This window comes from Tenrec ecaudatus, chromosome 17 (genome assembly GCF_050624435.1).
Source record: "Tenrec ecaudatus isolate mTenEca1 chromosome 17, mTenEca1.hap1, whole genome shotgun sequence".
Lineage (NCBI taxonomy): Eukaryota > Metazoa > Chordata > Mammalia > Afrosoricida > Tenrecidae > Tenrec > Tenrec ecaudatus.
Genome location: NC_134546.1, coordinates 28,783,138 through 28,809,331, shown reverse-complemented (window position 1 = coordinate 28,809,331; position 26,194 = coordinate 28,783,138). Strand labels below are relative to the sequence as shown.

General features: G+C 44.0%; 2 protein-coding genes across 8 annotated transcripts; one reads left to right on the top strand and one right to left on the bottom strand.

The window, feature by feature from the left end:
• The first annotated feature begins 43 nt into the window (after positions 1-43).
• Positions 44-20,380, top strand: CEBPZ (CCAAT enhancer binding protein zeta). Of its 3 annotated transcripts, XM_075535315.1 has the most exons (17): positions 95-234; positions 1,141-1,196; positions 2,457-3,940; positions 7,968-8,199; positions 8,976-9,162; positions 9,928-10,016; positions 11,699-11,752; positions 12,706-12,808; positions 12,907-12,975; positions 13,920-13,986; positions 14,370-14,470; positions 16,030-16,087; positions 16,512-16,705; positions 18,010-18,099; positions 19,171-19,232; positions 19,320-19,401; positions 20,089-20,379. In XM_075535315.1, the coding sequence occupies exons 3-17, from the start codon at positions 2,469-2,471 to the stop codon at positions 20,238-20,240; spliced, it is 3,012 nt and encodes a 1,003-aa protein (XP_075391430.1). In that variant the 5' UTR covers positions 95-234; positions 1,141-1,196; positions 2,457-2,468; the 3' UTR covers positions 20,241-20,379. The 3 variants fall into 3 exon arrangements, with proteins under 3 accessions (XP_075391429.1, XP_075391428.1, XP_075391430.1); XM_075535313.1 differs by lacking the exon at positions 1,141-1,196 and having other exon boundaries at positions 45-234; XM_075535314.1 differs by lacking the exons at positions 1,141-1,196; positions 18,010-18,099 and having other exon boundaries at positions 44-234; positions 20,089-20,380.
• CEBPZOS (CEBPZ opposite strand) lies at positions 18,577-26,194 on the bottom strand. Of its 5 annotated transcripts, XR_012780630.1 has the most exons (6): positions 25,347-25,765; positions 21,625-21,740; positions 20,800-20,844; positions 20,253-20,337; positions 18,884-18,969; positions 18,577-18,784 (listed from the first exon to the last, which is right to left on the bottom strand). XR_012780630.1 is itself a non-coding variant. In XM_075535324.1 (5 exons), exons 2-4 carry the CDS (start codon positions 21,737-21,739, stop codon positions 20,255-20,257), a joined length of 243 nt encoding a protein of 80 aa, XP_075391439.1. In that variant the 5' UTR covers position 21,740; positions 26,114-26,194; the 3' UTR covers positions 18,577-18,784; positions 20,253-20,254. The 5 variants fall into 5 exon arrangements, 4 of the variants coding, with proteins under 4 accessions (XP_075391439.1, XP_075391435.1, XP_075391438.1 ...); XM_075535324.1 differs by lacking the exons at positions 18,884-18,969; positions 25,347-25,765 and adding an exon at positions 26,114-26,194; XM_075535320.1 differs by lacking the exon at positions 18,884-18,969 and having other exon boundaries at positions 25,347-25,760.

The following is a 26,194-nucleotide window of genomic DNA, read 5'->3' as shown; positions in this document are numbered from 1 at the left end:
GCCCCGCCCCCGGTCGGAAGTGCGTCATCCCTGCGCGCGGAAGTCCGCTCCGCAGAGTGCGCGCGTGCTCGCCTCGCCATGGCTGCGCCTAAGAAGCCTTTGGAGTTTCACGCCCGCCGGCCCTGGGGCCCCGAGGAGGCGGTGGACGATCCGGACGAGGACGATGAGGAAGACGACGAGGAGGCCGAGGGCGGGTTCTCCCTGGAAGAAGTGCTACGGCTTGGAGGCACCAAGGTGAGGCTCCCCGGGCTGGAGACGGAGAGGACCGGGACCTGAATTCCAGCCTCGGCCCTTGAGGGGTGCGCTTCCCGCAACCCTGTTTTCCAGAGCTCTTAGCCGGAAAGTCGTTTCAGTTTGACTTTTTCTTAGGGTGTCACCAGGCGATACTCATTTTCTCGACGGTGGTGTAGCATCACGCCAGCACATCCTCGCCCTGATCACGGGAGATCAGTATTTGAAATCGATATTTTGAATTGGTGTTGCTATTAAGTTTTGTTCCAGGCTTACTCTACGCTTGAGAAAATCGTATGTTGTCTTGGAATTCACGTTTTCAAAAAAGAGACACAGAAAACAGACTACGGATGCCTTGGTGGTATAAAGGGTCAGCCACTGAGCCCGGCGGCCCCGCGGGAGAAAGATGAGACTGCCTACTCCTGTAAAGGTGGACAGTCTCGGAACCCCAAAGGGGCAGTTCTTCCTGTCCTATAGCGTCTCTGTGAATTGGGATCCACTCCAAAGCCGTTGAGCTTGGCGTTTGGTTTGAGTGCAGAAAGGAGGAGATGGCTGGGGGGAGTGTGCCTGACCGGTGCCATAAACAGGGAACTTGTTATGATTGAGACAGAGGAAGAAAGGTAAGGGGAGGGTAGTAAGAACTGAGGTCAGAGAACTAGGAAAGCAAAGTTGCTCGCAGGTGAGAAGCCATTGGAAGATTTTGAGCAAATACACGGCAGGAATTGCTGTTGTTTAAAGAAACTATTTTACTTTGAGACTGGATTAAATACAACCTTTAGGGACAGAACCCACTGTGCTTTGTATTGGGGCGCCATCCACACCAGTCACAAACTTTAAAAGGGGGGGGAGAGTTCTTGGCGAAAGACTTCTTTCCCAGCCTCCTTCCAGCTATCTTTTTTTTCCTTCCAGGAAGTAGTAACTTACAGGTGTCATATGTCTTCTGAGGATATTCTTTGAACTGGCAGGCAAGTTATATGTGCATGTGTGTACACATACATATGAAGGGGGTTCAAAAGTTCATGGGGAACGGAATTAAACTATACTGAAACTTTTCCACAAGCTTTTTGAAACGCCCCCTAATATAGATACTAATACAAAGGTTATAATATATATATTATACTAACACAAAGGTTATAAATGTTACTAGTTATCCAAATTGTACCATATTACACATAGGCTATTTTGTATCTTTGTTGTTGGTACTGTCTAGGTTTCAGTTTGTGGCTGCATAAACCATTCTGTTTGTCCTAACGTAGTTTATTACGCCAGTCCCTTATTCTGGATCAATAAGTTGATGCCAGGCTTGCTATTAAAAATCATGCTGTGGGGGGGAATGAGAAGCTGAAACCAAGGGCTCAAGTAGAAAGCAAATATTTTGAAAATGATGATGGCAACAAATGTGCTTGACACAATGGATGGATGGATGGGTTGTGCTAAGTGTTGTACGAGCCCCCAATAAAATGATTTTTTTAAAATCATGCTACAATAAATAACCTGAGACATGCTTTTTCTCCCATTTGTTAGGGTGTCTTTAAGACCGCTTTGCAGAGGTAAAACAGTTGGTTCAGGGGATATGTTCCTTGTGATTTCCACTGCAGTCCCAAGGGGTGGTGTTGCTTTACACTCCCACCAACAGTGTGCTGCCCCCATCCTCATCCAGTACTGGGGGTCATCTTTTTATTTTTCTAAATTTGGTACATTAAGAAGCATATGTGTCATTGTTTAAATGTTGATTTTCAAAATATCAGTAAGACTGAACATCTTGTTATTTTGAAAGAATCATTTTTTTTCCAATAAAGAGTTCACACCCTCTGTACAATTTTCTGCTCAGGTATTGGTATTCCTTCATTGGTATATAGGAACTTTCTTATGAAGGTGTATGAAGCCCAATTACTGTAATGCAAACTGAAATTTGTATTTGTATCTATGTTTTATGTGAGAGAAATTATTTACCAATCCTTTGTTTTGTGACTGTTGAGTTTTATGCAAAGTTTGAAAAGATTTTTCCTACACAGAAATAAATGTTTTATTATATTCTGGCATCACTTGTCACATTTAAGTCTCTGGCCCATCAGGCATTTATTCTGGTGTAAGCTGGGAGTCCAAGCAATACCATGGTGACTCAATTTAATTGATTGCAAAGATTAAAGATCCACATTAATGTCTGAGGTTTTAACTTACCTGGTAGGTGTATAATATATTAACTTCTTTATGTTTTTATACAGCAAGATTACTTGATGCTGGCTACTTTGGATGAGAATGAGGAATTGTTGGATGGAGGCAAAAAGGGGGCAATTGATGATCTTCAGCAAGGTGAACTAGAAACATTCATTCAGAATCTCAGTTTGGCCAAGTATGCAAAAACATGCTTGATTGAAGATGATGATGAACCAGCTGAAAAAGAAAGGTCCGGCAAAAAAGAAGCAAGAGTTTCTAAAGCAGGCGATAAAAAGGGAACTGCCTTAGAACGTACACCCCAAATGAAGAAACCTGAACAGCTTCCTCAGGGGACCACCAGCACCGTATCGCACAGAAAGAAAGAGAAGCAGCAGGACATCTTTGAGTTTTTTGAGAGACAGGCGCTGCTGCTCAAACCCGGAGGCAAGTGGTATGACCTGGAGGGCAGCAGTGAATACTCGCTGGAACCCCAGCCTCGGGACGCTGTGTCTAAGTACAAAGCCCTGGCTCAGAAGTTGTATGAGCATGAAATCCACTTATTCAAAAGCAAGACGAATAATCAAAAGGGAGGCTCCTCTACCTGGATGAAGGCAATAGTGTCTTCGGGGACGCTGGGTGACAGGATGGCTGCCATGATCCTTCTTATTCAGGATGACGCCGTTCACACGCTCCAATTTGTGGAAACCCTCCTGAACCTCGTTAAAAAGAAGGGCAGCAAACAGCATTGCCTCATGGCTTTGGATACTTTCAAGGAGTTACTCATTACAGACCTTTTGCCAGACACTCGAAAGCTACGGATTTTCAGCCAGCATCCTTTTGGCAAACTCGAAGAGCTGTCCAGTGGCAACAAGGACTCGAGGGACAGACGGCTGATCTTGTGGTATTTTGAGCACCAGCTGAAACACTTGGTGGCTGAATTTGTGCACACCTTGGAAACGTTAAGCCACGATTCACTGGTAGCCACCAAAACCCGGGCTCTCACAGTGGCTCATGAGCTTCTTTGCAACAAGCCGGAGGAAGAAAAGGCTCTTCTCGTGCAGGTGGTAAATAAGCTGGGAGATCCTCAGAACCGAATAGCCACAAAGGCCTCCCATCTATTAGAGACCCTGCTTGCTAAACATCCCAATATGAAAGGGGTTGTGTGTAGTGAAGTAGAAAGGCTACTCTTTCGTTCAAATATCAGCCCTAAAGCCCAATATTATGCAATTTGTTTTTTAAATCAAATGACCCTCTCCCATGATGAAAGTGAATTGGCTAACAAGCTAATTACACTCTATTTTTGTTTCTTTCGAACTTGTATCAAGAAAAAGGATCTTGAGTCAAAAATGCTCAGTGCCCTTTTAACAGGAGTGAATAGGGCATACCCTTACTCCCAGACTGGTGACGAAAAAGTCCAGGAGCAGTTGGATACACTGTTTAGAGTGCTGCATATGGTAAATTTCAATACCAGCGTGCAAGCTTTGATGTTGCTGTTCCAAGTAATGAATTCTCAACAGACAATATCAGACCGATACTATGCAGCCTTGTACAGGTGAGTACATGGTGAGTTCCTGTAGGTGAATGTCAGTGACAACCTGATCTAGGGCACTCGAGGTCCTGCAAACTGGTTTTTTGTTGTTATGGGGTTTTTTTTGCAAATTGTTAACATACTTGGCATTGACAGCTAACTGAAAAGTTAGAGGTTGCAGTCCCTGTAGAGGTGCCTTGGAAGAAAGGCCTGGCAATCTACTCTCCCCAAAAGCTGTCATCAAGAACCCCATGGAGCACAGCTCTATTCCGACACGTGGGGTCACTGTGGACTGAAGTCGCTGTGACAGCAGCTGGTTAGTGAAACAGGTGCAGTATATAAGATGAGAGCTTGAAAATTGGAACTTCATTTCCTCAGCCCCTTGCACCAGCAGTTAACCATTCAGCCCCTTTGCATGTATGTTAGATCCTTTAAAGATACGGTGGTGGTGTTTGGGGACTGGGTTTAGTTTTTTCTTAAGTTGTTAGCATACAGGAAAATAGAAAATAATAAGTATCCATATCTTACCACCAAAATTTAACATTTTGCTATATGTGTTTTGGATTCATTTGTGGTATTAAAGAAATGAAACTGCAGGTGTTGGTGAAATTGCCCTGTGTCTCCTCCCTCCTGTCCTCCAACAAGCACTCATTCGTTCATTCAGCAGCTATGTTTTCAGTGCGGATGGTGCCCTGGGCCTGCTCAAGTGCTCAGTGTATAGAATGGTGAACAAAAGTGACTCTCACAGAAGTGCTTACATTCCCATTGGAGAAGACAAACAATAAGCAAAAAAGCACTTTACATAGGAAGTATTGGGGTTGCAATTTGACATTTATATTTTAGCATTGAAATTAAGGTTTTTACAGAGCTTTATTGAACAGTTTGGAATCTACCATGCTATGTTCTAGAACTTGATATTTCCCCCTAATCCATGGCTTTAGTTTTGTGTGCATACATTTTGTGAGAAGCTGTAATTGATAGAGGTTAATATATTGGCTTTAAGCCACACTTCTGGGTTTGTGTCCCCACCACTAGTTTCTTGCACAGATGACTCTCGTCGTTGAAACCATATTGGTTGAAGTAGTCTTGCTTTCAGCCTGCTTCCTTTGTCTGCAAAGCAGAGAGAAACCACCTTTCTCCTAGGCCGCCAGGAAGATTCTGACACGCGTTCAGTTACACGGCTAGTAAGGGCAGAGTGGGGACTTGAATAGAGTCATGGCTGAATGTACATTACTAATTCATAAAAACTTTATAAGTGCGTTCAGTGCTAAACTCAAAATCAGACCTACTGCTGTTGAGTCAATGCCGACTCATAGTGACTATAGGACAGGGTGGAACTGCCCCTGTGAGTTTCAGAGACTGACTCTTTACGGGGATTAGAAAGCCAATCTAAAGCTCAGGGCTAAACAGTGCCTAAAAATTCCCAACTCTCTTCCGTCCGCTCAGTGTTGACTAAATAAGCAATACAGTAGGACACAGTCAGACTGCCCCACAGTGTTTCCTAAGCGGCCTCGTGGGTTACCTGTTGGGCTGCTCAACTCAAGGTCAGGAGTGAAAAACCGTCGGCCATGGCTTTCTGCTCCCGTGAAGAGGTGTCCTTAGAAACCCACCCGAGTGGTCTCTGCCGTCGATAGGGTCACTGTGAGTCAGAAGCCACTGGACAGCGAGTTTGGTGTGTTTGGAGGTTGACTGCACATCTTTACTCCCGAGGAGCTTCTGGTGGGTTCAAACTGCCGGCCCTTAGGTTAGAGGGCCAGCACTCATCTGTGCCCCCAGTGGAGCCCAAAAGTACTGCGAGGGTTGGCTGCTGTCCTGGTTGCTAGGTATGATTACATCCTGTCTGTTAGACTACAGCGCTCTAGTTCATTGGCGCTGTCATTGGTGCAAGTTCATTGGTGCTGTCATTGGTGCAAGGTCAAAGCAAGGAATGCCAAGCTAGGGAGCAAATGCCTGTCTATTAGCTTTGAAATGCGTGACATTGCAGTACCCTCACTGATCTGCTGGGGGGAAAAGGGAGAGGGGCTCAAAGACATTTCCGTGATTCTTTTTGAAGCAATAGAAAATACATAAAGATCTTGTCATCTTTGTATCTTTGAAAGGTTGTTAGTGGCCATTGAGGTGTAACCGTGCAGTGTTAGCCAGGCCTAGCCAGCTTCGGGTCGCTGGTACGGTGGGAGTCCATTGTTGCCTGTTGTGTTCAGCCCTCTCCTTGCGGGCTCACTTTTCACTGCCCCTCAGACTTCTTTCCTGGTAGCTTCCAAACCAAGTCAGTGACAGTCTTGTCAAGCTGCTTCTAAGGAGCAGTCTGAGTGTATTCCGATACTGATCTGCCCACACAGCTGGTAATAACAGTATCGAAATTTTAGATGTTCCAAATCTTTTGTGGTAAACAGATGTATTTTTTAAACCTGTTTTAACATCACAACTGCCTAACACAACGGTCTACCTTCCATGAGGAAGGGGACCTTCCTAGGTTCTCTACTGTGTGACAAGCGCTTGCACAGATGTGTTTCCTTAAAGCAGCGGTTCTGCGCCTTCCTAATGCCACGACCCTTTAGTACAGTTCCTCGTGTTGTGGTGACCGTCCCCTAACCATAAAGTTATTTTCGTTGCTTCTTCATAACTATGATTTGCTACTGTTAGGAGTTGGGCAACCCCTGTGAAAGGATCATTCACCCCCAAAGGGGTTGCGACCCACAGGTGGAAAACCGCTGTCCTAGAGGTTAGAGCAAAACTACCCCAGGGGCATTTGCAAGGCTGAAATCTTGGGGCAAAGCATTGTGGGCAAGACAAGAGCATGTGTGGAAAAGATACTGTATAATTAGTGGACTGGACTAAGATTCTCTGACCTCCCACCTTAATGTTTACATTGCCTGTTCCTCTTCATTTGAACCACCTGGGGGCAGTAGACCGCACATCTTGTAGCCCAGTGCTGTGCTCACAGATTGGTTCTCACACTGGTTTAGGGACTACTCTTGCATGTGGAAAACTGAATGGGAACCACAAACCTGGATCCCTCTTGCACCTGGATTTTTCTGGTACCGTCATCATTCAGTTCTGATCATTAATTTCCATTGTTAGGGAAGCAATGGTCTTGACTTAACAAACAGGGAAGTTATCCTAAGTAAGATGAAAGTGCATCATTGATTGCATTATATGGGTGCACTGCTGTGGAGAATGTTTAGGAATAAACTTTTTTTAATGTTAAATCATTTTATTGGGAGCTCTTTAGCTATCATAACATTCCATAGTTCAGTCACATCAATCAACTCCTTGATAATCAGCTCTCCTTTGTCCCTTCCCTCTCCGACCCTACCCCTAACCCCCCAGGAATCATTAAAAAATGTTCCCCCTATAATTTTGGGGGGGGCATGTCTTACACAAGCCAATATATCCATTCCTATACAATTCTGTTGTTCGATCCCATCTAGTGGATTTTGCTATCCGTTCCCTATTCCCCCCTCTCCCCGTACCCTCAGGGATCCATTACTCCAGTTACTACTGTTTCTGAAGGATTATCTGTCTTAGCTTTCATGTACTGAATAATCTTAAATATACAAATGAACATATGCAGATTTACCTCATGATAATTGAGGTAAAACAAAAGATATAATAGTAAGGGGAGGAAATGTTAAAGAACTAGAGGATAGTTATGTGGTTCCTCAGTGCTATACCACACCCTGGATTTAATCATCCCAAGTGGCTCTTCTGCGAGGGACTGTCCAATTATCTTTCCTGTGAGTTTTGGGTCTTCACTACATCCACGCCCCTTCATATCAATTTGGTTGCTTGTTTTTGTACTTCTGATACCTCTTCCTGTCGACACCTCATGATCACCCAGGCTGGCGTGCTTCTTCCATGTGGGCTTTGTTGCTTCCTTACTAGATGGCCACTTATTTAACTACAAGCCTTTAAGACCCCAAATGCTAAATCTTTAATAGCTAGGCACCATCCACTTTCTTCACATTTGCTTGTGCACCCATTTTGTCTTCAATCGTGTCAGGAAGGTGAGTATATGGATAAACATGTGATCTTGTTGGGTTTTTTACAGGAAGATGTTGGATCCAGGATTGCTGTCATGTTCCAAGCAAGCCATGTTCCTTAACCTTGTCTACAAGTCTCTGAAAGCTGACATTGTGTTGCGCCGGGTGAAGGCTTTCCTCAAGAGGTTACTTCAGGTCACTTGTGAACAGATGCCGCCATTCATATGTGGAGCTTTATATCTGGTTTCTGAGATCCTTAAAGCAAAGCCAACTTTGAGAAGTCAACTAGATGATCATCCGGTATATTTTAGAACTTTTTAGTTTGTGGATTTAAAACACAGTTTTTTGCTTGTTTTTCTGTTTTAGTGGCTAATTTACTTAGTTCCTTGTCATTATCATGTAGACATGTGTTGTAAGTCGGACAGACCTAGATTGTAGTCCCATTTGCCCACTTCACCAGCGGGGTGTGACACTTGGCTCCTCTAGTGCTGATAAACTGCACTGGCAGCTATGAGGTCTGCGAGTTGCGGAAGGTCGGTTCTGACCCATGCTAACCCCAAGGACAGCTGTGTTCCGTGGGCCTTTCAGTGGCTGATACTGTGGAAGTGCATCTCTAGTCCTTTCTTCTGAACTACCTTAAAGTCGACTTGAACCTCCAGCCTCTCCGTTAAACTGCATGTACACATGCATATAGTTAGAGACAGTTGTACACTGATGGTTCTTTTTAAGTGTTTCCTCCAGTGTAAAATGGAATTGATAACAGCAACTGCCTAATAAGGCTATTATTGAACGTTCTATTAAATGTTTTCAAGTTATCAAATTTGAGACTGGTCATTTAAAACAGGAGAGTCCCAAGGTTTCAGGTGTTCTTGGCTCAAAGTTTTACTTGGTCATATTTAGAGATCAGAATATGGTCTCATCTTTTGTTCTAAATCTCACAATGACCACTGTTTTGAGTGGAATTTTATATTTTACCAGAAGATCAATAAGTAAACCTTCTAAACTTTGCATCACTTAGTTAAATACCGATTTATAACCTTCAGTTAATCCAGATTTATGAACCACTGTTTTGTTAGGAGTCTGATGGGGAAGAAAATTTTGTTGACATAGGAGATGACGACGAAGACAATGAAAAATTCACTGATGCAGACAAAGAAACAGACACCGTCAAAAAGGTTGAGACACGGGAAACTGTGTCTGAAAGTGATGTGGAAACTAAGACACCAAAGCCCGCTTCCTGGGTACACTTTGATAATTTGAAAGGTAAAGTAGTTTTCCTCTTTAATTTAGATTACAGGATTTTTAGATAATCAGTGCATTCACCCTCTACAAACCTCATAAGGATAAAGAGCCACTTGGAGTGGTTTTGCATCCCTACACAGTGTGTGTTACATCTATTAACACGATGTTGGAGTTAAAGAAGTCTTAGAAATGCAGCCTTTTCGCTTGAGGCTATTTGAAAAATAAACAAACAAAACACGAACCTTAAGGATGAAGAAGTTGTGATGTCAGACCCATTTCTTCAAACTTGTGTGGCTCTTGGTTAGATTTGTGAATCTTCTAGAGTTTAGCTGGTGTATGAAGCACAGATGATCTGGTATTCGCCAGGAAAGTTGTTTAAAGAATCCGTCATGTGTTCTGAAGTCTTAGCCTGAGAATGAGGCCGACTGACTATTTTGGAGCACGTTGAAACTTAAACTCTGAAAGACTTCAGACTCCTAACATCTTCAGGTTCCTGCCACCGTAACATGAATGCCTTACCCCGTGCAGGAGCCATTTTTGTTCCTACTTGACAAAAGGAGCTGTTTTTCAAAGGAGTTTTTCGTGTTTGGGATGAACAAGCAGTCAGTTTGTCTAGGTGCAAATGCTAGAAACCGAGTGGTTCTTGGGAAGCTTGTCTTGTTTTCAATCTGTGTGGGATACCTGGCTAATAGGTTGGAAGGTATATGTAGTGTTGGGGGGTTTATGACTTCTTGGGCTAGGAATACAACATCTGTAAAATGGCTTCTCCTTTCCCCTTTCCCTCAGGTGGTAAACAATTAAATACATACGATCCATTCAGTAGGAACCCTTTGTTCTGTGGAGCTGAACATTCAAGTCTTTGGGAACTCAAAAAGGTAAAACAATTTCGCATTGCCTGTGCCATGTAGTTGTCGTTCTGCCTTTAGCACATAAGTTGATGTCGTATATATCGGTCAATTTTTTATAAGAAAACAATTATTTCTCAAAGCTGTGATGCTTTAATCCATCAAATTTAAGTTGTCATTCAGTTCCCACCTTTGATTGAAAACACTGTATGTGGTGTATATTTTGCTGAATATACAAAATCCAAACTGCCTGGCTATGGGATGTCTTCAGGAGGGAGATCATCACGTCTAATATCTCTGTAGGACAGATGATTTTTACTTTACAGGGTAGATGCCTCTGGAAAGTCTTATGTCAGTAGGTTTTTATGGCAAATAGACCATCACTTTTAACATTCATCAAAGCAACTCTTACTTCGAGTCATCTTTCTGTGTTTTTAAAATACATTCCCATGCTGCTGTTCGCAAACTGTGGTCCCAGACCCCAGGGGTCCCTGATACCCATTCAGTGAGTCTGCAGTTCACAGTCATACCGAGGCCTACTGTCCTCTTCGCTGTGTTGTCGTGGCTTTAGTGGAGCAGACAAAACGAGGAGTAGAGCCGCTCGTGTCTGCACCAAACGACACTGGTACTGCTAGGGTAGAGACCACCATGTGGTCTCATGGAGGGGAATATGTAAAGGATGGTGGAGCAGGAACAGTTGTTGATTTTTAAAATTTGAGCAATAAAATATGCATGTTCACTTTGTAAACATTCATCTACTGTGTGTTATGTAGCAAGTCAGCACCCTGCGGCTCTGCCTACCTACGTAGGCAGGTCGTCTCAGGAAGAGCACGTGTGCGGTCGTTGTAGGCCCGGCTATATGCTGTCATGAAAGAACGTTATGACATGTTCCCTACATGTCCTCACTCTGGGTTCATTATTCAGATGTGGCTATTTGGAGATGGCTTCTGGAAAACGAGTGAAGTGAGCCTAGTGCTCCCAGGAAAACAAATAACAGTACTTGTTGCCAGTGGTAAACTTCAGTCTCAAGCCAAGATTAGAACTTTAGACAATTTGAGGCCACCACGGAGCTTTGGACTCCTTATAGTTCGGGGCTTTCTGATCAAGTCAGTGATGGCATTAGCTAGCTTTTTGTTATGTGTGAAACCAAACATCTAGTGTTTTACTGAATCGTAGATGGTAAAAGGTCAATGGGTTGTAAGTAATACATACCATATGTTGAATGATAGGGCTTCCGATTCCTATTGCAAGTAATTGTTGGACTTTGCTGTTTAAAGAGTATTAAAGGCTATACCCACGTTCACGCTCTGAAAAGCTGTGAGAAATCCAGCTTTGTCTAACTACCTATTTGTGTAAAGCCAGCTTTCCTACAGCCACTTAACTCACATAACATGGAATAATAAGAGCAGATACAGTCAAATACCAGACATTAATGACATTAGCAAAATTGTAAAATAATGCTACTCTTGTGTTTTTGTCTTAAAAATTATTTTTTATAAAACATTTTTACCCACCAGTTTATTATTTTAAGCAATTCTGAATACTGTTTCCATTTTAAATAAATCTCATAGCCGTAGGGGTCCTTAGTAAGTTGTGGTCCAATATCCATATTCACTTTGTAAATTTGAATTCTTTGACTTTTCCGAAGTCCTTTGTAATCAGACTGAAAGTTGACACTGGGAGTGCTGACATTGCCCCATTTTCCTTTCTAGCTGTCTGAGCATTTTCATCCCTCTGTGGCCCTTTTCGCCAAGACTATCCTCCAGGTGAGCCCAAATGTCGTGAAAATAAGCAATAACAAAATCTAAAGTAAACTAACTTGGGTAATAAATGACCGTATAATTTTGTATCACCAAGTAGAATCATAGATGCATTTTACTACTACTTTCTTAAATAAGCTGTAGCTATTTAAGATGAAGGGGCTTTAAAAAGTTGATGGGAAAATTCCATCTTTTAATTGCATTTTCCCCAAACTTTTTGAAGTTCCCTTGTACCGAGTGGCAGATGATCCTTCTCGCGCTAAGATTATTGGCCGTTCCGGGTGTTAGAAACCACAGCACCTTCTGACTTTTCTCCTGAAAAAGACGGCCCTCCTCTTGTTCAGATGCTGCTTGGAACCTGGTTAGGATGTACCTTTTGATGGGGCCAGCAGGGAGTGCACCCATGCCATGTATAGCAGTGCACGTGTGGGTGTGTTTACTTGTAGGAGCCCCGTTGCTCTGTCGGGTAAGCAGTGGACTGCTAACGTCCAAGTGGATGGTTTAAACCTCCTGGCTCCTCCGAGGTAGACAGGTGAGACTGCTCCCATACAGACGGACAGCATGGAAACCCTACAGAGAGCTAATATGAGCTGAAATCGACTCAATGGCAGTGGGTTTGGGTGTTTGGTTATTTTTAATTAAAAAACCATGTATAAGCCTGCATTGGAAGGGTCATGTATTGCTATTTGAGAGACCAGTCCTTGGAGAAGGACTTCATGCTTGGTATAGTAGGAGGTCGGTGAGAAAAGAAGATGCCTCGACACAGTGACTGCGTCCGCGGGCTCCACGTGGGAGGGGTTGTGAGGACCAGGGTTAGACACGGGGCTGCTCTGAGTGAGACTGGCCGATGGGCCCCCGCCCACAGCTTCCACTGCCCCCTAGAAGCTCGTGCGTTTCACTTTCGTGTCTAGATGCACAAAAATAACTCACGTTCGTAAACCTCATCCCCTCCTCCTCAGGGAAATGATGTTCAGTATCCAGGGGACCCCCTGCAGGATTTTACACTAATGAGATTCTTGGACCGGTTTGTGTACCGAAACCCAAAGCCACACAAAGGCAAAGGTATGCTTCGATGGAGTTATTTGGCATTTGTTGTCGATCTACTTAAATAACACCAGCATCCTGCTACGTGGTTCTACTCCATTGCTTTTGCATTTCAGAAAACACAGACAGTGTTGTGATGCAGCCCAAAAGGAAGCCGTTCATGAAGGATATTCGTAGTCTTGCCGGTGAGTACACAGCTCGTACGTCTGAAACTGCAAGCCAGTACCAGAAAGTAATAGAGGCCTTCAAAAATTTCCTGGAAAATGGGATTTAAAGATAATTTTTTCTATTGCTACAGGTATTTGAATGTGATACTCGTCTTGTGGAGCTAATTCACTATTTTTCTAGTCAGTATAGACATTTCTTTTCAAACCAGATTCCAATTCCTCCCCACCCCCACCCCTTTCAGGCTCCAGCGTGAAACTCCACTAAAACCAAATCCGTTGCCAGCAAGTCAACTTTAACTCAAGCCGCTCTGTAAGGCAGAGCAGAACTGCCTGTAGGCTAACCATCTTTAGGGAAGCAGGGTGTCACATCTGTGGGGGGTGTTCGAACCACCGACCTCGGAATTAGAACCGGTGTGCCCACCAGAGCTCCTAGAGTTACATTAGACTGTACAAATCCACTCGTTCATTTTAAGAGCAAGAGAATCTGTAGGTTAAAGATGGAGTCCTGGGTTAAGCACTCCACTGGGAACCAGATCATTGGTGATGGGCGTTCAGGCGTACTTGGGAAGGAAGGTCTCCCCGTCAATTTCTGAAAAAAGCAACTGAAATCCTTAGAGAGCGACAGTTCTGCTGTAATGCAGCTGGAGTCATGAGTGAGTCAACTCAGTAACTGCCTCAGCTTGGTTTTTTTACGGATCCCAGTGAAAGACAGGTCCTGTTTTGGGGGGGTATTTTTGTCAATGTGCGTGAACTGAGAGCTTTGCCTTCTCCACTGTCGACCATTGTAGCCAATACAGTGTTTCAGACGGTTGGTTTTGCTTGTACCAGGCGTTGTCCTTTACACTAGAGGAGGATGTTGCCCCGGGACTGTAGAATTGCAAGCGTTCTGTATTTGTTCATGCTGTCTTGGACAACAAAAAGGATGAAATAAATTAAAATGTCATTTTAATCTCTCTTCTTAGTAAACAGTAAAGAATTCCTTGCAAAAGAAGAAAGCCAAATACCAGTGGATGAAGTGTTTTTCTACAGGTGATATGCTTCCTGGAGTTTTATTTGGGGAGCAGTTAAAATAAAAAAATGTTTCCTTTAAAATTATTTGTTAGATAACATCTTTTACTATGCTATTTTGGTTAAAATGAGTTTGTTTTAATGAAGAACTAGTTTTAAGATATGCGAATCTCTGATATTTACTGCACTTTACATTTTATAACATTGGATTCACAACCACTTTTTGTACAATAAATACAGTTTTTAGTCGGGATTTTTTCTTTCAGTTTTTAGTCTTTTAGATCCAATTGAATCTGCTTAATAGCTTATACAATAGTGATTTGTTTCGCTGGCCGTAAATGCTTTGGTGATAGTAAAATTGGCCTAGTTCAACTACCAGATACATTGCATATTCTTTATTTTAGGTATTATAAGAAAGTCGCTAGTATTAAAGAAAAACAAAACCGGCATGCAGATGAAGAAAGTATAGAAGATGTGGACGATGATGAATTTGAGGAAATGATTGGTAATTTGTTTTTGTTAATACTTCACTTTCTTTAAAAGTAATTGCTTACAGACCATGGAACATTAGTATTAGAAGTGACCTGACTTTCTTTTTTTTTTTTTTGCTATCACATAGCTTAGAATAATTGGAACATTAAAATGAAGAGTAACGAGGTGTTTTTATGATGCATAAGAACTTGCCCACGTTTGGTCCTGAGGATTGTGCTTTGAATAGTTCTTGTCAGAAAACTTTCTATGGAGTTCTAAGGGTCAAAAAGCCGAATCCATTTTTATTGATTTTTCTCTTTAGAACGTTGGCTTGTATTCTGAAGGAAACGTCCGCAGCACATTCACTGTCCATTCAGTAACCACACCCGCCTGTCCTGTGGCGTTGGTCCTGTGTCAGCACTCCCTTCTCCTCCGAGTTCCACTCCACTCCTTCACTCTGCCGATCCCGCCTCCCCTCGCTTTGGGCACGTGTTGCCCTTTTAGTTTCATAGGATTGATCCTGCTATGGAGCACATTCTCCCCCTGTACTATTGGATTTTTTTAAAATAAATCATTTTACTGGGGGCTCTTTTAACAATCCATACAGCAGTTGTATCAAGCACATTTGTACATATGGTGCCATCATTGTTTTCAAAACATTTTCTTTCTACTTGAGCCCTTGGTATCCGCTCCTTTTTTACCCCCTCTCCCCCTCCTTCCCTATTGATTTTATAGAGCCATCTGTTAATTAGCTGAAACATGGCATCTGGGAGTGTCATCAGGTTCTCTTAAGACAATAAACTAGAGGTTCCTCGAGTCTCTTTGACACCTGACACTGGTCTTTTTTAGTCTGCACTGTGAAGTCACTACAGGAGACTCCAGCTGTGGGCCAGGCAGCAGTGGTCCACGTGGGCCATTAGGCCTTTCAATTAATACTCCCTCGTTTTTGCTGTTTCTAATCTTGTATTAGTTGTCAGTAATCTATTTTTTCAGCAGATTATAACCCGTAGAGGTAGAAAACTTCACTGAGACTAAATAAACTAAATCTTGGCAGAGAAGCCGTGAAGAAGGAAGGCCCTTGGCCACATGGAGTGACACGGTGGCCACGGTACTAGGCTCAAGCACAGAAACAGCTGCCAGGGTAGTGCCGGACAGGGTGGTGGTCGCTTCGGTTGTACATAGGCTTGCTCCTCATCGGCACCAACTCCATGGCACTGAACAACAAATGAACTCAAAAACCATGTGCCCTGCAGGGGTGGACATTTCATTTCATTTTTTATTGCATATTATACTAAACCTACTTAAAGACTCAATAGCGTAAAAAGAACGGTAGCTGCTAAATGTTTGCAGTTTATTATTTCTATACAAAGGCTGCATTTAATTGGAATTCCTATTACTTTGGGAACTCGATTAAAGTCAGTACATCCACAGTCTTATAAACATTAATATAAAGTTAGCAACAGTCCCGTATCATTGTGGTGCTCACTTGTGATCAATAGCACAATTAAAACTATTAGAATAATAGATTCAGATATAAGGTATGTGGTCGTCTTGTTTGTTGCCTTAGTTAACAATCTGTATATTCTCTGACAGACACGTTTGAAGATGATAATTGTTTCACCTCTGGAAAGGACGACCTTGACTTTGCTGGGTAATGAACTTCTCCAGGGTTCTCTTTACTGTGACGTGCAACAGACTTGGTTTCCACCATTCCCACTGTCCCCCACAACATTAAGACCAGAGAATTGGGATTTGTAGGGAAAATGTATCCAAATAATGTAGGGAAATGGATGCAGAAGTTTCACTTGGGATAAGGCTCCTGGTCTGTACGTCTTGGAAAAGTGCCCTCGCTAACATTACCTAGTACTCCCTGGTGGCCCAGTGCTTACAGACGGTTGGTGATTTGAACTCACCGCACCCCACAGGAGAAAGATGAGGCAGTCTGCTTCCATGAAGATTCTCAGCCTTAGAAACCCCGTAGGGCAGTTCTGCTCCGTCCAATAGGGTCAAAATGGGTCAGAACTGAGTTGATAGCAGCTCCGGTTTCGTTACCATGTTTGTGTTTGTTTTGTTAGCAATGTGAAAAAGAAAACAAAGGGAGTTAAAGATAACCCAGAGGATGAAGATTCAGAAGGGAGTGATGATGACTTAGGTAACCTGGATGATGACGAGGTTTCTTTGGGGAGTATGAATGAAGAATTTGCAGAAATTGATGAAGACGGAGGAACATTCATGGATGTATTAGATGGTGACAGTGAAGGCATTCCGGGTAAGCATTTTTAAATTATAAGACAGAAACAAGCTATCGGGTAGTAATAAACTTGTTTTCCTTTCTTCCTCAACTTAGGCTAGTGTTTCTGTTAAAAAGGTTTTGCTTTTGAACATGGCCCTTTGTGTTCAGATTGAGGAGCTCCCATGGTGTACTGGTTATGCAATGGGCTGCTAACTGCAAGGTCAGCAGTTCAAAACCACCAGCCGCTCCACAGGAGTAAGATGGGGCCCTTTTTTACTTCCATAAAGAGTTATAGTCTCAGAAACTCACAGGGCCAGGTTTACCCTGTTCTGTAGGGTCGCTGTGAGTCAGAATTGCCTCATCGCAGTGTCTGGTTTATATTCAGCTTAACATTAAAATCTGGAAGAAGTTTTTTTAAATTACTATTCCTCATCACTTTATAACATAAATCAAGGTATACATTTTATCTTACTGTTGTAAATTAGTAACATCCAGAATTGTGCCCTTCGACTTAATCTACCCTTTCAGGTGTCTCCATGTACACACACCCTTGCCCAATAGCCTGCTTCCTAGATAGAAGACAGCAGAAGTTCCTTTTTTTCTTTTTACCTTTTTAAAGAAGTTTCTTAGAGTTTTATACAGAAGTTTGTCCAGACAAATCTTTCTTTTAATTTCATTTTTGCATGAACTTTTTAAAGTCCCCCCTCATATTATTTGGTCTTGTTCACGTGTCTAGCTGGTGAACATGTGCAAAATATGGCAAGATGTCAGTAGTTATTCGTAAGACCTTGGCCTCCCTCAGCCTCAACACCTGTGCTCACGGAACTGCGAAGCCCGGGGAGTACCGTAGACTGTCTGTAGGTCACGCATTACGGGGAGTACCGTAGACGGTCTGTAGGTCACGCATTACGGGGAGTACTGTAGACGGTCTGTAGGTCACGCATTACGGGGAGTACCGTAGACGGTCTGTAGGTCACACATTACGGGGAGTACCGTAGACGGTCTGTAGGTCACGCATTACGGGGAGTACCGTAGACGGTCTGTAGGTCACGCATTACGGGGAGTACCGTAGACGGTCTGTAGGTCACGCATTACGGGGAGTACCGTAGACGGTCTGTAGGTCATGCATTACGGGGAGTACCGTAGACGGTCTGTAGGTCACGCATTACGGGGAGTACCGTAGACGGTCTGTAGGTCACGCATTACGGGGAGTACCGTAGACGGTCTGTAGGTCACGCATTACGGGGAGTACCGTAGACGGTCTGTAGGTCACGCATTACGGGGAGTACCGTAGACGGTCTGTAGGTCACGCATTACTGTTTCGCTGCTACTCTTCACAGAACTGGAGGAGGAGGGGCACTCCAAAGTCAACACCAAGAGACACAAGAGGAAAGGTGTGAACGATTTTGACTTTGCTGGGTCATTTGAAGGTGAGAAAATAGCTTTAATCTCTTTTAAACCTAAAATATTCTTCCATGTGAAAGACACTGTTCATTATCATTTCAAAAGGTGAATGTTTCTAAATTCCTCATTTTTTTCCCCCAAGGAGCAGCTAGTGGTTTCAAACTACTGACCTTGTGATTAGCAGCCCAATGTGTAACCCATTACACTACCCGGGTTTCAAAAACTGGCGATGGGAGCTATTTTTGAATGCTGGCAATGTTCTAGAATGGGCTGTGGTGGTAGTTCAACCACTCTGTAACGTACTCCACGTGTGGCAGCATATGCACTCAGATCCGCGGGCAGTGGGCCCGTAAGGATTCAGAGAAACTGCTCTTTAGCACAGAGGCTCGATTGATGCCAGGAATCGAAAAAAGCAGTGTTTCTGTGTTAGCTTTCTGATGATGTGATTTTGAATATGTATACCTTAAAGTGAGTATTACCAGTACAGATTTTACTATCTGTATGTTTTCAAAACACTTTTATTTTTAGTATAGCCAAAACTTCATTTATAACAATATACCGTCAGAAAGTTAATTCAAAGAATAGCACCTCTCAATGTAGTTGAAGTTTGCATCTTGCTGTAAATATGCCCAGACCCATCATGGGAGCGTTAGGATTTCACTCTGAAACTATGATGCTCTTTTATGGGTAAATCTTGATCAGTGGCCGAACCTGAAAGACAAGGAGACGCTGTAGTCATCTGAGTAGCTCTGCTTGGATGTGAACTTGAAAAAAGAACTGTACCCTACCAGCCAGTGGTTTCAGTCCCACCTCATGGTGCGCTGTGGGCAAAGCAGAGCTGCGGCCTCGTGGAATCCCTTCCAGGGCATTCTCCAGAGTGCCTTCCAGCCGCCATCCTGCGGATGCAGCCACGCACTTGAACCGCCGTGCTGATACGCACTCCCGACCTACATCTCTGCCTCCAAGTGTCAACTGTTTGATGGGGCTAGAGGATAACTGCTGATGTCGATTTTTAAACCAAGTATTTCCCCGTAAGTCATTAACATTATGATTGAAAAATCTGGACTTACACCCCACCCCTTTTTCTTAACCCCCAGGACCAAGGCAAAAAAAGAAAAGAAGGTTCGACAACTCTAGTCTATTTGTATCTGCTGAAGAGGTAAGGTTAATGTGAGTGCTTTAATATGTTAACTCGTCCATATTGCTTAAAACTTTCTAATCTCTCTCTCTCTCTTTCACCCCCAAGTTTGGACATCTATTGGATGAAAACATGGGATCTAAGTTTGACAGTATTGGCATGAATGCCATGGCTAACAGAGATAATGCAAGTAAGTACTCGAACGGCTGAGTTTTTTCATTTTCCTTGACTTAGAACTTCTGAAAAAGTAAATACATTCTTGAAAGACCTTTCTTATAGTACTTTATAACCTGTGTCCTAGCTGAGCAGAAGCTAGGATCAAAATGAACGTAGGGCTGCCTGTCATCCTAGAAAAGGACATCGTCTTTGGTAAAGTAGAGGGACCGCCCCCAAAAAAGGCCTTCGATAGAATGGATTGACCCAGTGGCTGCAACAATGGGCTCCAACCTGCGAATCCTTGAGGGGATGGCGCAGGAGCAGGCAGTGTTTCATTCTGCAGTTCACAGGGTCACTGTGAGTGGGAGCCGACTCCGTGGCTCCGATCAGCGTTGCCTTTGAACAACAATGTTGTGTGAGAAGGCCAAGTAAGGACAGTGTCATTTCTGATGCTGATTGTGACTGGCTTGTACTCTTTCGACAGTACAAGTGCTCGGGGTGTAAATCTCCAAATCCTTGATCCCTTTCCTATCCTAGTCTTTTACTCATAAAACGTGAGTCTGGGCCAAGAAATGATACAGAAGAAAAGCCACGGAGCAGTGGATTGTGTGGTGGTCAGACAGAACCCCGGGGCAGCCAGGAGTCCCCAGGCAGCAGAGGTTCTGTGGGACAGCCCGTCACCTACAGCGCAGTGGGCTCATGGCTCTTCTTTCTCCCAAAGGTTTCAAGCAGCTTAAGTGGGAGTCTGACCGTGACGACTGGCTTCACAACAGAGACGTGAAAAGCATCATCAGAAAAAAGAAAAACTTCAAGAAGAGGCCGAGAACCACTCAAAAACTAAAGAGCAAAGGAAATAGTGTTCATAGAAATTAAAATTGTACTTACTGCTAACTTTTACTATTTAGCCATTTTTCTTGATCTTGCTCTCTGATTCCATACATTCCAGATTGTTCAATGGATTTGTAATAAACTATAAATAAAAACAGGTACCATTTATAAAGTAAAAATACTGGTACAATTAAATCCAGCTTTTCATGCTTCCACATAGTCAAATGAAAAAGATGACCCAAGATATTGAAAGTACAAGCTCTCGCACGGCTTTACTAAGGGTTGACTTTACTGAGTAGTGTTTCTTGTACCAAGGTGCAGTCCTAAGTAACTACAGGAACCTTAAACTAACTCGGAAGATGCTGGCAAGTGTAAGACTAGTTCTTAGGTGAAGCAATGCCTTCTTTCCAACACCGTCCCGCACATGCCTCCTCTCAAAGGCTATCTTCTTAGCACTTGAACGCAGAATCCTATCAGCTCTAGCTACAGAGAATGTTTTCTCCACCACATTGTCTCAAGTGAAAACAGGGCTGGTATTAGAGATCAACCTATCAAACAGGATTTCTAGGTTACCTGAAAACTTTTTATTTTTTTAAAAATGTACCTTCCAAGATGAAAGGAAATTTCTTGTTCATTGTTTGTCTGAAATCTGAGATTAAAAAAAATACAAAATTAGACATCAGAAATTCATTAGATTGACACAAAGAGCCACAGTTTAAGGCTAGCTTCAAGGTCTATATTATCAACAATATGGATGAGAAATTTGTACTAGAGGGTAGTAAGACAGAACTATCTTCTAGAGCTACCACCTCGTCCAGTCTACGATCTTCCTAGTTTGGGAAGAAGCAAAAGCAATTCGTGCTAATAAAAATTTGAAAGCCTTGATACTAAAGTGTCTCCACGTTACAGCTCTCAGTGATGGTCAGAAGCACAGGATGGGATTTTAGTGCTCGCAGGAGGGAGAAAACGGGTAGCTTTTGCTTTCTCAGAAATGAAATTTAGTGTAATAGTGCGGCCAAGTTTCTTCTGGCTGTGCTCCCAAACTAAGCCGGCCCCGGGGACTTGCGGGTTCTCGCTCCACCAGGGTGATCCCCAAAGGGGAAATGTTGCCCCTGGTCTGCAAACCTGACTTTTTTTTCCTTTCTCTTTAATTATTCAGAATAATATGACATTAAGGAATATTTTTTAACTGTACAATTGATTATTTCTGTTATGTCACTGACACAGCTTTAAATTCTTTACAATTAATTCATGGCAGTAGGATGCTTTAACAAATGTTTTTCCCATGAAGTAATTTTCTTAAAAAGGGAAGTGTCATCTTAATTTATATCCATAAAAGTGCCCACTGAATCTAAAAGCAACTGTTGCCCAAATACCACTTACACTGCAAACGGACACATCTATGAAATAGGGTAAATGGAGTGATTACCTTGGCTTGTGTTCATTTTATTAAACAAAAAGTAAGCGCCAAAAACACCTGCAATTTCAGCTACTAAGACTCCTCTAAAGATCTTCTTTGCCAGTGGTTTCATAGGGTGGGCCATCCTAAATGTAAACCAATGAGATACAAGTAAACCTGAATTAGCATATTCAAATCTTTAACATCGCATCTATAAAGATAATGTCCACTCAGCCCCACAATCTGCATGGTAATCTGGAAATAGTCCACTGCTGTCAGGTGGATTGTGACTCAGGCTTTTGGGGCTGCAAATCTTTAAGAGAGCCAAGAGCCTCCTGTTTCTCCCTCAGAGCTGCTGGTGGGTTGAAACCACTAACCATGTGGTTTGCAGTTCAACGCTTACACAAATGAGCCACCAGGGTTCCTTTATATGGAAATAAGTCCCTGAAATTACTACAATTTAGCTGTATTAAACAGGCCACACAAATTTTCAATTATATAGTGATGAGGCCCCGTGGCATAGTTACACATTAGGCTGCTTAACATCGAGGTCTGGAGCTGGAAACTAGCAGCAGCTCCCTGCAAGAGAAAGATGAGGCTTTCTACTCCCGCAGAGAGTTACAGCCTCAGAAACCCATAGTAGATCTACCATGTCCTGTAGGGTCAGTCAGTCAGAATCGGACCACTGGCAGTGAGCTGAGATACAGTGATAAGTATGCCTGAGGGGCAGAAGAGAACCAAAGATACAAGAGAGGAAATGAAATTCAAGAAGGAATTTTTGTTTTTAATGAAGAAGCTAAGTTGTAAAAGCAGATCTAAGACTAAGAATGGTGGAAGAAATGTTCAATCGCTTTTTAAGGGAACAAAGCATTAAAACCCGATCTCCAGGAGACCTCCTGGCAAGGAACTGGGCTGCTGAGCACAGGCTGGAGGTGCAAACACGCCAGCTGCTCAGGAAAGACGGACAGCGCACGCCCTGGCGCAGTTCTCAGGCCTGCAGGGTTGCTCTGCGCCAGAAATGACTCCGTGGCAGGGGGTTTGCTTTTGGTTTTAATGGGCAAGACCTAGACCGCAGGCCCTCCTACCCCTGGCCCTGGTTTAAGTCACTGTCCACTGTCCACATTATGAGGAGCCCTGGGGGCATAGTGGCTTCACGTTGGACTGATCCACAAGATCTGAAGTTCAAAACCACCAGCCGCTCCCCTGGGGAAAGGCGGGCTTTCTAGCCCTGTAAACAGTTACAGCCTCAGACACTCACAGACCCTCTCCTGTCCTATAGGGTCGCTACGAGTGGCATCAATTCGATGGCAGTGAGTCTGGCTGAATTAGACCTCTGTGCTGACATATGTTGGAAGACAATCACTGTTGGAAGAAAATCCTCCTGAGCAAAGCGCAAGTTTGCTCACAGCCTTGTAAGAGACACAATGTCTGCCATCAGAGCAAAGGGCAGGCATGCTATCTGTCCACTATGAAAGCACAGGGCTTCCTGCCTGAGTGTACAGTGGTCTTCAGTTCCCACGGGGGAAAGGAGTTTGCAAAACTGATAGGAAAACTGACGCTCGGCTGGCTGCTGCTATTGCATAATAACTCTGTTGTCTAAACCCATCACTATGGGGTCTTCTACCTGCCTCCATGACGCCAGCAAGCTAACTAGTTAGCTTGCAAATAAAGCAGATCTCAGATCCTGCCTAATTCTGGACAAATGGCTCAAGGTAACATAATAAAGACATCACTGAACTTAATCATTTTGTGAGTCAGCCTCACCACCACCACCTTGCCATTAAGCTCAATGCATCGTTCACTGCACAAATCACGGTACTGTACCAGACACTCTGCTTCATGTTCTACATGTACTCACATAAGCCGCCAACAATGCCATCTCATGTGATATTTTACCATGAGAAAATTGATGCCCAGAGAGACTAAACACTTCACCTAAAGTCAAAATTCCCAAATGATCAAGGCAGCATACAGCCAAGGCTATCTAACTAGACTCCTAACCACGATAATCTGCTAGGTCTGGTTTCCTGTGTGTAAAATGAAAAGATTAAACCAGATTATGTCTAAAACTACTTCTCAGTTCTTCTAACATCATTCTTTCCCGCGCCCGCCCCTCTCCTTTCAGTTATCTTTCACTTTGTGTGCGCGCTAGATTGAGAGATCTAATTGCACAGAACTCACATTTTAAACAATACAGTTATTCAGTTCATGAACACAAAATAATCCCCCATTTAATAACATATTTTATCAGCCCACTGCAGTTCATGCATGCAGATACTACCTTTTTTCAGATTTATACACAGGAACTTTAAATTTTGTTTTTAGTTTCATATGCCAATGGTTTGTTGCTAAATAAGGGTTCTGTACTTTTTTTCTTCTTCTAACATTCACTCCGTCATTTCAGAACCTGTAATGGACCTACTCTGGTGAGCCCATAAGTCAAGACCCTTTTCCTTCTGTTCCAAGAGTGTGGTGGCATCTGTCTAGCTTTATCCCACAGTGTTGTGACAGCCCACCAGTGAAAGCTTGTGGAATCTCCTTGGAAGGAAAGCGTATTCTAAGTGGTGCATTTTTCTTACCGGCTGGGGCTTTTCTTTATCTACAGAATACTTAGTTACCGAATTATGTGCCAAACACCTCGGTAAACGCTGAAGCTACAAGGCTGTGCAGTAAACTGGCTCTTGTCCCCTAGGAGCTGCTGACCTGTGTCCCAAACATTAATTGCATCACTCAAGGACCTACTTCAAAATGCACATTCCTGAGTCTCCCTCGGCACTTCTAGGGTTGGCGCCCTATGCATCTGCTATCTAACGGGCACCCACCTGTTTTTTACAAACAAAGGCCATTGGTCACATGCGAAAAACTGACCTGGCCCTCCACCCTTTCACTTGACCCATCAAGGAAAAGCCCAGAACTCCAGCCAGCTTAGTTCTTCATTCCCTGCCTCTACTGTATCAAAGAAGCTAGAGAAGGAAAGGGCCTTCCGTCTTTATTCTGTTCTCTAAAAGGTAAACCCGGGGAAAGGCCTGTATCATAAGAAAACAGAGCCCAAAGTTCTACCTTGTATCACAATGTCCTAAAAGTCGAGAGCAGGATGCCATCAGCCTGCGTGCACCCTGCTACACAAAGGCACGTCCTGTGTGCAGAGGTGCGGTCTCTAACACTGCACTCCGCACGGTCGGCCCACAGTCAGGTGTGTATACGCCATCTGCTTCGGAACTCTTCTCAAAAAGCCTGAGAATGGAGGTAATTAAACGCCCTAAATTGGGATTATCCTACTATCATTACTAGGGGTTCGTTCCTTCCCTCCCCAAATCCCACTTTTCTCATTTTGAACATTTGATCACCCTGGGGACCAAAAGATTAAAACGTTATTATTCTTAACTCAAAGAAAAGGAAGGAAGAAAAAAAAGAGGGGAAAGGCAGCAGTATCAGCTTCGATGAGACCAAGAGGTGCAGATGCTCTGCTTCCTACAGTGCTGGACAAGCCTGACAGGACAAAGGCAGACTAGACGGGGTGCACACAAGCAAAAACTGTCTGTGGACGGGCTGATCCACAGATTAAGGAATGGAGTTAAATTCTACAAAGGGTACTTGTGAGGCTGAGGATTCACAGAATAAAATCTAAAGCATGTTGCATAATTTACCTACTATCTCACATATTAAATATATTTAGATAAACACAGATCAAAATTTTTCAAATTTACTCTAGATCTTACATTCCTGTCTTCCAGAGAAGTGAGGTTTACTACCTTGCGGCAAGAGGGACAACCACCAGACAAGCCCCTTCCAAACTAAGTAGTAGTTTTGAATGAAGCCGCTCTCTAGATGGCTCAAGGTCACAGAGCGCTGCGAGTACTGGGGTTGGCATCCCGGCGGGGAGCTCGGGCTTGCATTCCGCGAGCTTGCAATCCACGGGGCAAGGCCGTGTCTGCAGGCCCGTATCTGAAGCCGTGCGCAGGGCTGCTCTCTGCGGGCTGGGTACACGGCTCGGCAGCGCCCAGGGTGAAATTCACAGGGCTTCAGGAAGGACGGAGCCTGAGAGTCTGGATCTTCGAGAACAAGGTTTCTTGCCATTCCGTCCCCAGGCTGAATCAACACTTTCATCTGGTTCCCACGGTCGAAGAGCCAAGCCCGGGCCCGAGCCACGTGCCCGGCCCACCTCGGACTCCTGACCCCACCTCCACCCCTCACCCCCCTCCAAGCTACACGGATTCTGGGGTCTCGACGTCGCCTGGAGCCCCGGAGCGCCCCGGGACCCACGGGCTCCACCGACCCGCCCCCGCGGCTGCGCAGAAGGACGCTCCGCCCAGGCCCGGGACGCCCAGCACCGCTCCCCCGGCCCAGGGCGCGCGGCGGCCCGGAAACGCTCGACCTGCGGCGCGGCCACTGCGGCGAGCTGAAAAAGCCCGGTGGCGTTCCCGTGACCCCAAACTCTGGAGGTAAACCGGTCCCACCCCTCCTTCTGGGGAAGCCTCAAACCCGGCCGCCCGCGCCAGGCCAGGTGCCGCTAGCTTACCTGCGGCACGAACGTGCGGGAAGGTCTGCGCATGCGCGCGCGAAAGGGTGGGAGGAGTTCTGCCTCGCCCACGTGATGTGA